The 15,832-nt window shown below is 46.7% G+C and overlaps 6 protein-coding genes across 6 annotated transcripts; 3 read left to right on the top strand and 3 right to left on the bottom strand.

Annotated features, from left to right (window-relative positions):
- Window positions 1-828: 828 nt before the first annotated feature.
- Window positions 829-1,808, top strand: N7473_001698 (uncharacterized protein; the record flags this gene model as incomplete). The annotated part of the gene is made up of 2 exons (XM_057147638.1): window positions 829-1,145; window positions 1,202-1,808. Coding segments are annotated over 2 exons (924 nt in total), but the record flags the coding sequence as incomplete, so codon positions are not given.
- Window positions 1,809-2,350: 542 nt separating this feature from the next.
- Window positions 2,351-2,695, bottom strand: N7473_001697 (uncharacterized protein; the record flags this gene model as incomplete). Its single annotated transcript, XM_057147637.1, has 1 exon — window positions 2,351-2,695. One exon carries the CDS (start codon window positions 2,693-2,695, stop codon window positions 2,351-2,353), a length of 345 nt encoding a protein of 114 aa, XP_057011291.1.
- A 1,100-nt stretch (window positions 2,696-3,795) lies between these two features.
- On the top strand, window positions 3,796-4,320 carry N7473_001696 (uncharacterized protein; the record flags this gene model as incomplete). The annotated part of the gene is made up of 1 exon (XM_057147636.1): window positions 3,796-4,320. The coding sequence occupies one exon, from the start codon at window positions 3,796-3,798 to the stop codon at window positions 4,318-4,320; it is 525 nt and encodes a 174-aa protein (XP_057011290.1).
- A 5,853-nt stretch (window positions 4,321-10,173) lies between these two features.
- On the top strand, window positions 10,174-10,758 carry N7473_001695 (uncharacterized protein; the record flags this gene model as incomplete). The annotated part of the gene is made up of 1 exon (XM_057147635.1): window positions 10,174-10,758. The coding sequence occupies one exon, from the start codon at window positions 10,174-10,176 to the stop codon at window positions 10,756-10,758; it is 585 nt and encodes a 194-aa protein (XP_057011289.1).
- Window positions 10,759-11,093: 335 nt separating this feature from the next.
- On the bottom strand, window positions 11,094-11,374 carry N7473_001694 (uncharacterized protein; the record flags this gene model as incomplete). Its single annotated transcript, XM_057147634.1, has 2 exons — window positions 11,094-11,289; window positions 11,319-11,374. The coding sequence occupies 2 exons, from the start codon at window positions 11,372-11,374 to the stop codon at window positions 11,094-11,096; spliced, it is 252 nt and encodes an 83-aa protein (XP_057011288.1).
- Window positions 11,375-14,445: 3,071 nt separating this feature from the next.
- Window positions 14,446-14,915, bottom strand: N7473_001693 (uncharacterized protein; the record flags this gene model as incomplete). The annotated part of the gene is made up of 2 exons (XM_057147633.1): window positions 14,446-14,758; window positions 14,779-14,915. 2 exons carry the CDS (start codon window positions 14,913-14,915, stop codon window positions 14,446-14,448), a joined length of 450 nt encoding a protein of 149 aa, XP_057011287.1.
- Window positions 14,916-15,832: the final 917 nt, after the last annotated feature.

Genomic DNA, 15,832 nt, shown 5'->3' with positions numbered 1-15,832 from the left:
CTATCCGGGGCCAAGACCATCACCGGAAGTATTGCTCGATGTATGTGCAACTATCCCGGCTTCGATCCTCTAAAGGACTTCATCTCCTGCAAAAACTCGATATGCATGACCTCCGATTCGGACCCGACCCTCGACTGCTAATTGAAATGGAAAGACTTCATGAACACGAAAAAGAAACGATTGCCATGTGGCAGGAAGCTTCAAACTTGAGAATCAGCTCTGTATAGTAATAGAATAAGACAATCACATAACATTATTTATCACTTCTGACTGCTAAATCACGCCTAATATTATGACGAATGACGCCTCTATTAGATTTTAATACTCAAAGTAGAGTGTTTTGGATGCTACGCATAGGCTTGGATAAGGTTTTGACTACTTGACTCAAGTCGCGCTCCTATCGGATTCGGTTTGTTGACTTCCGTAACCTTAACTACGCAATGGCCTATCCCGCCGTAGCTGTCGCGAATGCCGCTACTCCCGACATCGTTGACTATTACCTCATGAAAGAAAGAACCTAGCATCGTCGACATCATGACTTCCTTCCACTTACGTATCTTAAACCTATTTTGTTCCGGTAAGTTTACTACTTATGCATTTCTACCTAAATAGGTCTAATCTAAAAGGATCGAAATTTTCTTTACATATGCTTTCCTTACCTATGACGTATGATTATATCGGTCCTCGGGATTAGGAAGTAATACTAAAATACTATAGTTTTTCGCATGTCCAGATATATTCCTCTCTCCAGGTATATATTAGACGTCCCTATTGTTCCTTGACCTTTAGTTTTCGTTGACACCGTCTTTATTCAATTTTGTTATCCACATGCCGTCTCAGGTAAACTCGCCGGCTATTCTTCACTTGAGGGATTTCATAGACACCGTGGGACCCGACCCATCTCGACCAGAACAGGGCCTTGCTCTACAAATTGGGTCTGCCTTACATCTTCCTTTTCAAACGAATCTCTACTCGGACGACGTAGAATTGAATGAGCTTCCGACTACTATACAATTCTTCGCCTCGCCGAGCAATCCACAATCCTACGAACCGAACAAGTTCATCTATGCTTGGGGCCCATTCTTCACTTCTGTCGACCCAGATGGGGTTCTACATTTAATTTTACACGCCCATGAAGTTGACTGGTAAGGTACAAATCACAAACCTACCTATATTTCCCTACCACTAAAGATTTTCTTAGTCATCCAGGCGACCATTCTAATTCGCATACGTACAATATGCACTGCCCAGAGGCCGCTCTCCCTTCAGTTGCCTTACTAGGAATAGTTCGAAGTGGAGGGGGACAGTTAAACAACGGGTCTACTCTGTTACATTACGACCTCGAGACTAATGTCTACGACGTCCCCAACAAGGCGTCAGTGACATTTACTGTTTCTATTTACTTCAGAAACGGAAACCGTTGGACAAAATTTCCCGCTCTTGCTAGGCAGTCTCGCATATTTATCACCGGGAGGATTTTCGGTGTCACTAATAACACGCCCCGGCTCGCAATTGGCGTGGATGATGTTTATTTTATTCCAAATCTCAGTTCCATTACAACCGCTCCAGTGACTCCTAGCTCATCGGCGGGGAAGCAAAAGCAAGCAGACAGATGGAACAGCCGTGCCAACCCAATAACTCCAGTAAAGAGACCTCTGATGCTGACCTCCAACTCTGATTCTCAACCACAAGACGACGATGTCCAAGCCTGTCCCTCTAGTGAGGCACATCTTCCAATAGCATCGGAACTTTGTGACGAACCCATCAGCAAGGAGACAACTACTGACAATCTGACTCGCTTGGAAGACGGTTCGTCGGCTGACACAATCATCAGGGGCCGTCGACCTAAGAAAAGTCGTAAATTCTCCAAAGGGGATTCACCTTTATAACTAATTCATATATCGCGTTAACCGTTAAGCTGTCTAAGGTGTTTTCCATTGTGGTCACTGCGCAATATCCTGTGTTATCCAAAAGTGCTTAGTTACTTATGTAAAAGTGCTTGCTTATCTCCTTTATATGTCTTCTCTGTTCAATACTTTTAACTTTCCGAATATATTTTCTCGCTTATGCTCGTCCAATCGTTATATCTTACCCCGCATTTTGTTACGAGACTGAGTGAGCATATAATTGGCTGATCCCAGCGGGCATGCATATAGACCCTTCCGGTATTTCCGGTACCTATCAAGACTAATCATTCGACTTTCATGTTATCAGTCAACTACACTTCTCTTTTCGATTGTAATCTTCTACTGGATAGGCATTTGCATACAAAAAGAACGACCAAAATGGCCATAAAACAACTAGTAAAACACCCTAATGCCGAAGAATTCCTTTCGCAACCACCCTGCTCTTAGGCCTCATCATCCCCGAGCTGTTGATGACGCTCCCGATAAGGCTGTAGAATCTCCGACAACCTCTCACGGATCTGCTGATCAGAGAAGGCGTGATTACCATACAGCAAATACCATATTTCCGGACGAAGAACCATTGGGATTGTCTGGCACCGTAGGTGATACTGGACGCATTCGCTGCACGGATAAGGGTGACCAGACGCGACGTCGCAGATATTGAAGGAGGCCTGATAAAGGAAGATATTCGGTTGCGCAATCTCCAGAAGGCACTGCCAGCACGGCAGGGGGTCGTTTGCATCGTCCCACGAGAAGATAAAGTCGTCCACCGTATATGTCAGAGACATCTGTGGCTCATCTTTAGCGTCTGATACTAAGCCTCGAGCCGTACCATACCTCGGCGACCGCTAAGTCTGAACGGGTGAGAGATCTGTAAACGATGATTAAATGGGAGGATCGCGCGCAGAAGTGGGTGAGATGTTGTCGTGAAAGAGGCCTTTAGCTCCGGTGAGAGAATTGTAGACGGGAAGGAGAGTAAAGGTGAAAACTATCTAGCTGCAAGGCTTTCTGATAACTCCATCCGGTATCTTCATTTTCCTAAATTGGCAGTCTGCCCTTATGCCTAATTTCCTGCCTACTCACAACTCTACTATTGTATCCCAAGGACATGGCATTCTCCGGCATTCACTTACTGCTTACGACAAGTCAAAAGTAGGAAGTCTTCGACAGCCCTGTTCTCAGTTTTTGACCTCTTAACAGTTTATCCTTGACTCGTCTCGTATATATATCTTCTACGTTCATCAGGCACACATCGGCTGCGCCTCACTCGGTAGAGTGGTGTGGCGTAATCGAGCATTCTCAAACCCAGGATTCTTTTAGATTTTCACGTCTCACATCGTTTCCTCGTCGATGGGAAAGCAGAAACAAGCAGATAGATGGAACAGTCCTGCCAACCCAACAACTCCAATAAAGAGACCTCGGACGCTGACCTCGAGCTCTGATTCTTAACCACAAGACGACGATATCCAGGCCTGTCTCTCTAGTGAGGCTCGCCTTCCAATAGAATCTGAACTCTGCGACGAATCCATCGGTAAGGATGTAACTGCTGATTAACTGACTCGCCTGGAAGACGGCTCGTCGGCTGATACAATCCTCCCGGGCCGTTGACCCAAGGGAACTCGTAAATTCTCTAAGGCGTATTCACCTTATAACAAGGTGTGACGAATGTGACGATTTGATGATCGAGGGCGGAAGAATCAGGCAAGAAATCAGGCAGCAGGACAAACTGCCGATGTTGGAAATGGTAGATTCCGGGAGCAATGGTATATTAAAAGCCTTCCAGTCAGACAGTTTCCCTCTCCTCCTTCTACACCTCTCCAGCCTTGACGTCTTCGTTGGAATACACAAGTTGATTTGATCTTCTTTCTGCCACATAACACCCAAGAAGATGGCTTCCCAAGCCCCGTCTACCCCTTCTGACTCCCACTCTGAGAGGCCCTCCACCACTGGCAATCTACAGGGGGGTCTTACTGTTGACACTCGCAGCGATGATGACATGTCGCACGCCGCCCCGCCCTCTCATATCCCGCCTACGGAGATGGTCACTTGCCTTGAATGTCTTACGTGGATTGCCGGTGGACGACGCCCAGCTGAGATTTGTAGCATTAGCTCCTGTGCTATGGAGCAGGATCTCAATATCCCGTACTTTCAGTGCACCCGCTGCGTCCGCAAGCATCATATTTGCCACCAGGTCCGCTCCGCTCGCCTCCGTGGCTTACTCCGGATGCTAGAGCTACTCTGGGCCCAGCGCTCTCACCTAATGCGCCGTGTTGACTATGCGAGACAGATATGGGAGATCTACCAGCAACTCGACCCAGCGGAGAAGAAGTTTTGGGATCTGCTCAACGAGGGCGACTCATCAGATGAGGAGCACCCTGAGTACTCGGAGGAGAATCCTAATGGGGAGTCCTAAGACCTCGGCCTGGCTACAAGGGAACACAAGCGATATCTCAGTGATGGATTTTCTCCGTTACTATTGACATTAACATGGTTCAATGATAATTTCTTGCGCTTCTGGAATTCTTTGATCTTTGAGTGACAACAGAGGAGTAATTGGCTGGTACAATCTTAAACGTAGAAGTCGTAAATTTTCGAGCTCATCTATCGTGTCAACTGTTAGACTATGTTTCCGTTGCTTCCATTGTGGCCACAGTCAAATATCCAGTAATATGCAGAACTGTTTAGCTTACTTATGTAAAAATGCTTGTTTATAGATACTCCCTTCCGTTTACTTCCTTTTTTTTGACTTATGGATATATTTTTACGTGCTTACTCGTCCAATCATTACATCTTACGTTTCCCTTCTACGACTAGCTCGTGCTGACTCGTCTTTGGTTGTATAACTCTGTTCTTGACTTAAGTTTCTTAACATGCGTATATACCTGCATTAGATTCTATCATCACCTTTTCTACAGTACTGCGTGATATTGTGATATCTATATGATCCCCCACTAGTGTATCTTTAGCACATACGACCATAGGGTGTGGAGAACAGGGCTTCCCGTCCGCTCAGCCGTACTTAAGCCACACGCCGGCCAGTTAGTAGTATGGTGGGTGACCACATGCGAATCCTGGCTGTTGTATGTTTTTCTTTAACTTTTTGGCCCTTTGGAAGGTAGAGCTAATATGGCTTCGTCTTCATGACGGATGTCGTTCGTGATCAATACTGCCACGATCTTCAACCTGTGGTTTACGTTTCTTCAGGCTTACCCTACGTAAAAATGCTTGTTTAACCAGTTAACTATCTCATTTTCCCCTCCGTTCAAATCGTTTTGACTTTTATGGGCACGCTCGTCCAATCATCATACACTAACTTTGCTACGTCACTCGGCATATATATAATTGGCTAGTCCTAGCGGACATACGTGTGTACCTTTCCGGTGCGTTATCAAGACTAATTGTTCGACTTCCACATTATCATTCAACTTACGACTCAAGTTTCGTACCTGTTTCGTTTCAGGGCCACGGCGTGCGACAGCGCGCGTCACCAGTTCGCACTGTAAAATCTGCCCAAATTCTCGCCGCTAATTGGTCAATTTTTGCCGCCAAGACCGTCTCGATCTGTCCTAGCTGTTAAAAGTTCTAGGGTTCTAGGGCTTCATTCTTCGCCTCTGTTTACGTTTCCCTTCTATGACTGGCTCGTCCTTGCTTGTAAAGCTCGGTTGTATAGTTCTCTCATTACAGTAAACTCCCGTTTTCGGCACGGGCCTCCGTGCATCAGAATTCCGATGTGCCTAATGAAAGTGTGCCACTAATATCGCGCTAACCCTAATCTAGTAAGAACTAGTCTGTTTTTGGTCTAAAGTAGTCATCCACCCTCCTCTGCTTCCTCCCATTGATCTCGAATCGAGAAAATAGATGAGCGATCCTCTCTATATCACGTAGATCTCTCTCAGTAATTCCCTCTTGGTGCTGGGCAAATTGAAGAGCTTTATGTATATATTCAGTAGCTTTAATACGCGAGAGGATATCCAGCGGTGGTCCGAATATATATTCGTCCTGGTCGTCCTCGCTATCCTAAACCCCATTATCCCTACCTGTATTTTCTTCTGAAAAATGAACGATAATATCAGATAAATCAGGCTCTTCTACGTCGATATTTTCTCCTAGAGGGTCTAGAAATTCATCTAATGCCATAACCTCTGTACCAGGAAGCCGGTCGGTCACCTATGCGTATAAATCACCCAGTTGAAGGTCCTCAGACGGAGACGTATTCATCTCATTAGTGCTAGGGCTAATAAGCGTGCTCTTAATAAAGCACTTCTGAATAGTCTTATCTAGAACGTCACGTCTCTAAGCCTGGGTGATCCAATGTAGTGTGTAATAGAGGCTCATTCTCTACGTAGGATCGACGCCGCGGTCTATCATATTAACCATCTATGTCAACCATTTCTTCCGATAATGGTGCTTAAGGTTTCTGATGATACCCTAGTCTAATGGCTGGTAAACCGAGGTCGCGTTTAGTGGCAAAAAAACGACTTTAATATTAGACGGCGGCGGCGTATGTTCAAGCGCAGAGAGATGCGCGCTAAAGTTATCGAGTAATAGCACGACTCGTCTTTGTGTGCCAATATGCCTATAAAACGAGCGGAACCATTCTTGTATAACATTACCGCGTATCCATGCGTTCTTGTTCTATCGCCAGATACATCCAAGTGCTGGGATATTAAGTTTTCGTAGAGCACGAGGCATCTTCGCAGTGCCTATTAACTATAGAGGCATTCGATCTGAACCAGTAGCATTGGTCGTTACTGCGAGAGTAATCCTAGTCTTGTCTTTTTTATAACTAGGACTACCCTTACTCGATAGACCCCTATTTGGCATTCGACGCCAGAATAGACCTGTTTCATCCATATTATAGACATCGTTTGGCTGATATTGGTCGCAGATAGCCCGAATAGCTTCCATATCGGAATATATCGAAGCCGGAACCGATGCAGATTCGCCATAGGAGGTATAATATCGGATCGAATGGCGCTGTTTGAACCGTGATAGCCACCCTTCAGAGAAAAGTGGCGGGTCGAGATCTTTATACTACGGTATTTTCTTCCAATATTCGACGGCTTTGCTCTGAATCAATGGGCCTGTTATAGGAAAGCCGGCATTCTCGTGACGCTACTACCAGATATATAGGGCCTCATCTAATAGAGGCCACCGAGATGCTAACGGGCGTTTGTTCTGACCAGCTAAACCAGTATCAAGGTACTTATATTTGGATGAAAGAATCTTGGAGACGGTCGCACGGTTGATATGACGATTGAATTGAGATGAAAACCACTCAGCGCATTCTCTCTGAGTAGGCTTAGGGCGTGTCTCCGATGCATAGATACGTAGTGCTTTTTTCTGAGCATCGGATATGCCTTTATTGGGTTGTTTTGGTATAGCCAGTTTAGCTGAAAGGGCGACCGAAGAAGGGGTGGAAGGGTTGGAAGGGGTAGAATCCTGCATTCTGATTGGTCGGTTGATATGACTAAGCAAAAATTGAAAAGAGTTTTGTGTGCCAGACAAAAAGGTGTGCCGGTTGGCCTCTTATATATGGGAAAACTCTAAGAAGTGGGTCCATCCAACAAATTTTGGTGCCTAATAAAAATGTGTGCCTAACCTGGGAGTGCCGAAAACGGGAGTTTACTGTAGTTTAACACGCTGCTATTCGCTTTCACTCTTTGCCTCCGTGATCTGCTCGCTGATGAAGTCCTCACTGGACTTAGCCTTCCCTTCTCCGCGCTTTTTATGACTTAGCTTTTACGCCTCTAGGACTTTGTCTGCTCTTACTCGCACGTTTACAATCAGTACTTGTGTCTTTCCTATTTTATAGCTGTATTTTTAACTATAGTCTACTATAGCCTATTCCTATGCCTGGCTTCATTGGCCTACGAGACACGCCCCCGAGCATTGTCAGAACATTGGTTGTAGTTACGTAGCTTTATAGTTTTATTCCACTGTTTACGTTGCCGTGATTCAAACCCTGCCAATCGGCTTCGGCTACTGTCTTCCGTAACCTTATTGTTATGATATATCCTGGCATGAGGTTATTCCCAAGTGTTGGTGCCTCAGGCTTCCCGGGGACGATAAGCCGGCAGGCTTTCTGTGGAGGTTCGCTGGGGCTTCGGCATCAGTACGTGTACGAACTCCTGCAGGGAACACCCTTGACAGAGGTTACACAAACCTCGTGTTTCACCCCGCTCCCATTTCCCTACCAAGGATACATCTCCTTCCTGTTTGAACGATGAGACTGTATATAAATTGACCCATGTTGAAGAGGTTTTACAATCCTCAAGAAACAGTCTTTGACCTTTCTACACTATTGACTTGGCTCCATTTCTCCTACCTGATTGACAGGCCTCTATCCTGACTTATAGAGTATATACTTACACTTATTGACGCTATGACCGTGTTGCCATAGCTCTCTGCCTTCCCGTTAGGCTTAGTATCGTCGACTATTACCTCATAGAGGAAAAATTACTTACGCTATCTATTTGTTGGATTTTATTCCTATGTATTCTTCTGCTAAGTACTTCTTTTGTTTTATGCAAAGCCGCCCCTTCACGTACTAACTATCTCTTAACGATTCTCAGTCTACTACCCGCGCTTAACCAGCTTCGTTTATTTTGGCCAGGCTATCTAACTACTCACGGTATGTTAGCTCGCCGATCTTGTCATGACTGTGGTCGCCAGGTTCGTTTATCTACAACTATCGAACCACCGCGATGCCCTGCCTGTCGATTAGCATCTTTGCCGCCTCTTGTCGAAACCCGTCCCTGCTTAGGCTGCAGCGTTCCGATTCCTGTAAATTCGCACGATCTTCACTGCGGCCATTGTCGAACCCGGCCATCTCCTCCACCTGTCCTCAATAATCGTCCTTGTTATGACTGTGGAACCCCATTTCCGGCTCGGACTCGCATAATTCGCTGTTTCTATTGTCGGTCTAGAAGATCAACAGCTATGCAGGCGCCAGTTGATTATGACCGCTTACGTACAACTACGTTTAACCCCTTCGTGAACACCTTTCAGTGTCCTCACAATACTGGAGAATCCGTAATTGAAAGTTGACTCTCCCACAATCATTCGATCTTCTAAATGCTGACCGTCGTGTAGCCACTGCTCCTCCTATGCCACTGCCAACCCTGCAACAGTCGCTCCTCTCCCAACCATCCCTACCTGCTATAAAGAAAAGACGGCATTCGACTTTATTGCGCCCGGTGGTCAAAAAGCAAAGAACGCTAGACGTAGGGACGTTCCGGCAGTTCAACAATTTCCGCCATCTGGGCAACCGAGGGCAATTCAGGGCCAATTTGGTTTTCGTATGTATGACTTGCACTGTCGCTGTGCACGCTAGATTCAGCACTCTTCGACACCATCGAATGCTGATCCTCCGTGGTGTTGCCGATGGATATCTCAGAGGCGCTGTGAGTTTCGTCGCTCTCAAATGAGGACAGACTCAGCGCACGTTGTAGTTGTTTCCGAAAGTCGGGCCGTCGAGAGGAATACATGGAAGACTTTCGAATGGCACCCATACTAGTGTCTAGTGTCGTGCAACGAAGGGCGAATTTTGTGGTCTTTTGGTTCACCGAGCAATGGCAATATATGTTTCCGAGTAGACGACGGCTACTTATATTATTTGTGTTCCTTTCACAATCTCCGCCAATTGAATTGGAGCCCACGCCCCCAGCTATGCATTTCCGTACTTTCTATTTCCGGCGCCGAATATAGAGATCAATTTCTGACGATCTGATTTTTTTCCCTTGAGTCAGCGTTGATGGTTCCATCAGCTCAAATGGCACCCCATGTTATTGAATGAGATCTACATTTTCGCACGAGGCACAGAACACGCGTGAATTGAAAAAAGGGTTGTACCTGTTCCAAACTCTGTCTTTCACCGTTGAGGCGTGGAATTATCAACATGATAAATGCAGCACTTTCAGTTCCATGGTTTGATCTTAAAAGTTTATTTAATGTCACATCCTTTATCTATGGGGCCGACGCTTGTGTGCCTCGACTTGGTTCGGTTCGGCCAACGTTGACAACCGTCGTTGTTGGTGGATAGGATATGTGTTGAGGCGGGTCTTGTTAGTTGATTCATTTAGTTTAATCAATTCAATCAACTATTCAGAGGAATTACTTGATGACCCGTGGTTCGTTGGGAAAGGATATGAACCTTCGATCACGTAAAACCAGAAGGATTAAAGCTCAACAAAGTCACCCTACTAGCCCTCTGTTTTCGCCGTGCGCAAAAAATATTCTTCCCATTGCGAGTGAGTTTATCACCATGCACTCGCGTAGTGCAACAGGATGGTCGGAATGGGAAGAAGATAACCTTCTTCCCTGGCTAGAAGAGAATAACGGACTGCCGTGGACCGACCGTGCCCAAGCTTATTCGAAGCAATTCGGGGTCAGCCGATCTGTTGAATCCTTACGAGGGAAGGAATATCATATCCTACGAAAACGTCGGCTTGGTCGTGCGAGGCGGACACGGCGGACGACGACCTCAAAGACTTGCAGGAAAAACCGACTTCTGAAAATCACCGACGACAACACACGAGGCAGTCTCTCAAGCAATGATTCTATCGATCGCGGCATGGTTGGACGATGGCTCCAGGGTATTCCAGAGGTTGCACAAAACTCCGCAAAGTCTCAAGCGCTGCCGTCGGCAAAATTATCAACATGTGGTATGAGAAGGCTATTGCTTTTGGTTCGATCAAACGCTTACCTGCTTTTGCAGCTTATGAATTATACTCACCGGACTACATCCAACAAGGGAGTCGATCAAGTTCCAAGCTTTGGAACTATGTACACTGGGTCTGTGAGAAAAGGCAGCATAGATGACGCGGTCGGCATGTTGGTCAGCGACTGAACTTTGCTTCACAATTCAAATAGAACTCTGTGTTGGAATTTCTCGCAATATTACAGGACTGAGCACTATACTGAAAGCACATCAAGTGATATTCACGGCTTGATCCAGACACTGAGTATGAGAGAGGCCATAAATTGCAGATGACACTTGGTCTTCCCATCTCAAACCAATATAACCAAATCAAATGTTTTTGTCCAATTTTGGCTTTAAAAATATGGGGTTGAAACAGTAAAAGACTAAACTAATTAATTAAAAGGGAAATTCTTTCGGTTTCTAAAGTGACGTAGTTTAATGGCACCTCGAAAGAGTCAAGAAAACTGACTGTTGTAGTCAAGTTAATGAACGCCTAATCGTGGATTAGGGGGAATGTTGACGTTGATGTTGACGTTGATGTTGATGTTGATGTTGATGTTGATGTTGATGTTGATGTTGATGTTGATGTTGATGTTGATGTTGATGTTGATGTTGATGTTGATGTTGATGTTGATGTTGATGTTGTTGTTGTTGACCTGCGTTGGCAGACGGAAAGACCTAAGTCATTCCACCGGTCTGGCTCACACCCTTTGAGCACATTTTGGTCTGCATTCAGAAAAAGCACTGCGTTGATCTCAATCATCTTGGTCTTCTCGTCGTATATCCAGCCTCGTGTCTCCCTCGGAATACAAATATTACTTTGACAGCAAACTCGTATGTATGGTCATGAATCACTCCAGTGGTTACACAGTGTTATGACCACTAAAGAAACTACACCAATCTATCTCTTGGAAATATCACAGTGGTACTTCATATGGTTTAGAGAAATACATTTCCCTAGACACGCCTACTGGCGGACTAGACCCAGATCGTCATCAGATTGCTGTAATGTCAAGTTTGAGTTGGGCACTGGGAAATAGGTATATGTCTCTGGGGACAATCTATTTTAACTACAGTCCCTTTACAGTATATAACGGATACTGATTAAATAATTTCAAGTGCCAGGACATTCAATACACAATACTCTAACATAGACTACGAGGATAAATAAGTATTCAGCAACTAGATTGATCACAGAGGTGATTTACATATAGCAAATCAATGATGCGGGATCAGCCTGAAACGAGCATAGCTTAGTCCCGAACAAGTGCGTGGTCGAGGTCGCTTTCCACATGGGCGGGGCCGACGGTCTCAGAAGGCCAACCTCGGTTCCCGACTCCCAAGACCGTAATACACAGGCGGCTATCTCATCGGCAGCGCAGTCAGCAGTCTACGTAGGTCTAAGTTACCGAAGATTAGCTTGTAAAAGCGACTACATAGATAGTTAAAGGAATTGACCTCAAGACGGAGGTACAATGAGCCCTTGCTACCACGCTCCATAGCTCTGTCCAGTATCATGGCTTCCTCTTCATAGCTTCCAAGGTAGACGGAAGAAAGTCACGTCATGTGGCATCATTCAAGGTCATAACGATGATTTTCTCGAGGTCAAAGCCAGAAGAGCCTGCTGAGGTCGGTAGAATTGGTCAAAAATGAACGACCCGGGGATGCCATTGAATTAGAAACCTTGGAAATCATACACCAATAGACACACGGACTGACACGAAAGTGTCGCAGGAACTGGCTGAAGGAGACACAACCTCCGCAATAGCAGCGAATTTTGCACATCCACGCCATGCTTCCCTGCGCCAACGACCACTCATTCAATTTGGAGCCCATCGGGCAAGGTGGATGAACGTGATGGATGTGTAACATAGTCTCTGACGCATCCAGCGCGATATGGCTATAAGCATTAGATGTCTCTCGAGTATGTCCAGTGTTCGCCTCTCTCACCACAGGCTTCTCCACCATCATTGCTTCCTCTTCATAGCTTCCCACACCTACCCAGAACCATTTTCTCGGATGGAATGGGCATCACTCAACACAGAATTTTCTGCGCTTTTCTGCTCAGCAATAAAATAGGCATGCATTCTTGAAGCTCAAGATCAATTTGTCTCAAGCAGGTTTGAGGCTAGTGCTGTATGGTCACGTGATAGAAGAGAAGCGAGATAGTCCCAATGAGGAAATAAGCTGCACCGGTGCTTCAAAATCAGTAATCACGTGGAAAGATGCTTCTCTCCGTATTTTGGCAGCTCTATTAAGATCCTGATTGGCTCGACAGCGCTAGAGACGGCGCTCTATTGGGAAAGGATAGCAAGGGAGTGGCAACTTTCAGAGCACTCTTCCCCGTGACTTCAGAGCTCGGGAAATGATTGAGCAGTGATGCAGGCCAATTACCTCGAAAGACGAAGCCTCATCGGAACTGGAGAGGCCGATTTCGCCGCCGATGGCTGATTGGTAGATGGCTCTGCAAAACAGTCGGCTCACGCTTTACTTGTGCGTCAAGTAAAGCGTGACGCAGCTTGCACTGCCTGGCTGTTCCACAGATTCCTGCCTTCGTGTCAACCATGATTGAGTTGAATTGCTCAACCGGTACGCCTTGAGGTGCCAGCGGTTCTAATTGCGTATGGGCCGCTTGCTGGACGAGTCTCTATGGCCCATTGAGTTCGGCGGGATCATCGGCTTTTTCGTTGGGAAGAGTAGTGTTGTTTTTCATCGGATTCTTCCTGGAACCCCGGATTCGTCTCGATTCGTTCGCAAAAGTTGCAGAAGTACAGCGATCCGCTAGCGTTTATATCCACGCATCACAAAGGCCGAGCGGATGACACGCTGAAATGCACATTCGCTAAGTTCTCAGAGCACAGGCCGATCGAGATCGGTGGGTATCGATCATCCGGCAGGTAGATATTGTTACTCGGAAAGAATTAGAAGGCTGGCCAATGTTGAGCGGTCTGTCATGAGCAGGAATGGAACAGGGTGTGGGTGCTGATTGCCCAGTCAAGCCGACCAGTTGGGTGGAAAGACAGCGCGGTCTCCGAGGACGTCAAAATGGGAATGGGCGGTAGGGAACGCGTCGCTAAGCAGTGCTTGGCACCTTAGTGGCCTCGGTAAAGATTCACCGCGAACGGTTGGGCGGTGAGGTCGTGCAAGACGCGTGCAAGTTTGCGCCGTGCTCTGCCAATCCCGCAGGATTGGTCTGTCGCCGCGCTTGAACTATAACCCTTCTTTCAGTACAGTATGCATTCTGTGAAAGAGAGCCTACTCACAAGTCTTCATGTTCAATATTGCCCACACTTTGATTTGCTCCAAAGATGCGCGGTGGACCGTTTGGACAACGCACAGCTGACTTGGGCATGGATCAGCCCGACTTCCTCCCACTTTCAACCCAACGCCTCGTCGTATTGGGCTGCCCTTCAACCAAGGTCATGTGTGACGATTGGTAGGCAAAAGCACGGAGCAGACGCACGAGATTCATTGCTTAACAGAGCTGGTGACTTCAAAGGTTGGGGTTTGGTGCTGTTCATATCAGTAAGTGAAGGGCTCGGACAGTATTAAAGGTGAAAAACTCATCATGAAAATCATGAGACTGCTAAATCAAAGGGGTGGCCATTTGGCAAAGTATGGCAAACGATCCGATGCTCAAGATGTGGGCTCAATGGCGCACGACAGTCACTTCAGTCCTCGTCTGTCCCTCGTTGATGACGAGGGGAGGGCTGCATTTGTGGATCCCCCAGCTATTGCATGCGATGCGACACGAGGGACGGTTTCGAATTACTACTCGATTTCTGCTGTAAAGGATGTATCTAGTCTTATAGACAACTTCTTATCGTCGCATGGTCAATTATCCATGCGACTGTGGCGGTTAAGAGCTGCCAAGCCACCGAAGGAGATTCCCCACGTATGCGTGAGGGTCAGCACGGCTTTTATCTTGTCCGCCAGCCTATCCGATCCTGAGAAGCCATTCAGGTTAATTTTGACGAGAACTTTCGGTTCAGGAGCCGGGGCGACAGTCGCTTCATCCACGTGGAACGGGACCACAGGAAGCTGGCGCTGTCGATATCGTTGGTTTCGCGTGAGGTGGATGAACCGATGTTTGGTGACTCGAAAGTCGTACCAGACTGCGACGCCCATCGAACGCTCGTGGACTGACCTGTTAAAAGACATTCATACTCGTCCAGTAATGGAATCCACTGGCCATGTTGTGTTGTCGTCGACCACAGCGATGTCTCCCTTTCAATGGCCACAGAGAAATCAGAATTCCATTCGGGAATGGGAGATGGCAGCAAACCTTTCAGGTAGTCCTGCATGCTCAATAGCCATCCCATCAGACTGGGAGATGTTCACGAGGGTCGACGCCCGTTGCAAGGAAGAAGAACTCTTGACTCCTCGGATGTGGACCTGCGGGATCGTCCGTGTATTTTTCCGCAGGTAATCGGTTTGATCCCACCGTCATAGGCATTTTTGACATCTTGCCATGATGTGATGCATGACTGCCTCCGACGAGGAGCTAGTGTTCATCGACTAGGATTGAAACTTTCTAAGCGACGACTGCTTCTAGTCAGAACGGGTTTAATCTCAGCAACCATGATTCCCGTTGACTTTGACACATACGAAAGACACCTAAGGCAAGAGAATCCTCGCTTCTTAATGAACGGGGCAATGGATGCGTATAATGCACGCTCAAGAATTTGCGTCGCATCCCGCAGATTTCTTGCAGAGTTGGTACGCCTTGTACCACTTGGCAGAAGGTAGTCAGCATGAATTCCGTGACATGAGAGGCTATCCACGGTCTTCCTATCCTGTCCGATGTCCCTTATCGCCCTTCGTAGGCTTCGACCAGGATCATGGAGATATTACGACGAAGGGACATACCTAGGTTCCATCAAATACTTTAATACGATCCAGTTGCAGCTCTAGCCGTGGCGGACTGCAGATGTAGCTATGCCGCGGGACACTCCCCCAGATTTCGAATCACTCGAGACGACGGCGACGTGTGCGTGAACCTAGCAAATTCCTCTCAAGATATTGCTGTACAAGTCGACGCATGCATCATTATCAGACGCTGATGATCCCTGAAGGTCTCGCTGGAGTCACTTTCTGCCGGACATAACTTAGCAAGTGGATCAGACAAGAGACTCATGGCTCATATAAAGAGCTGGGTCACACGTTCTGGACTGATCGGTGATTTGGCTTTCGTCTATGGCTGGCTGGTGGGTGCGGAATA

The sequence above is a fragment of the Penicillium subrubescens genome (assembly GCF_028828155.1).
Source record: "Penicillium subrubescens strain IBT 31985 chromosome Unknown utg000002l_segment0_segment0, whole genome shotgun sequence".
Lineage (NCBI taxonomy): Eukaryota > Fungi > Ascomycota > Eurotiomycetes > Eurotiales > Aspergillaceae > Penicillium > Penicillium subrubescens.
The sequence above is the reverse complement of the archived record's forward strand: the minus strand, read 5'-3'. Positions and strand labels throughout refer to the sequence as shown.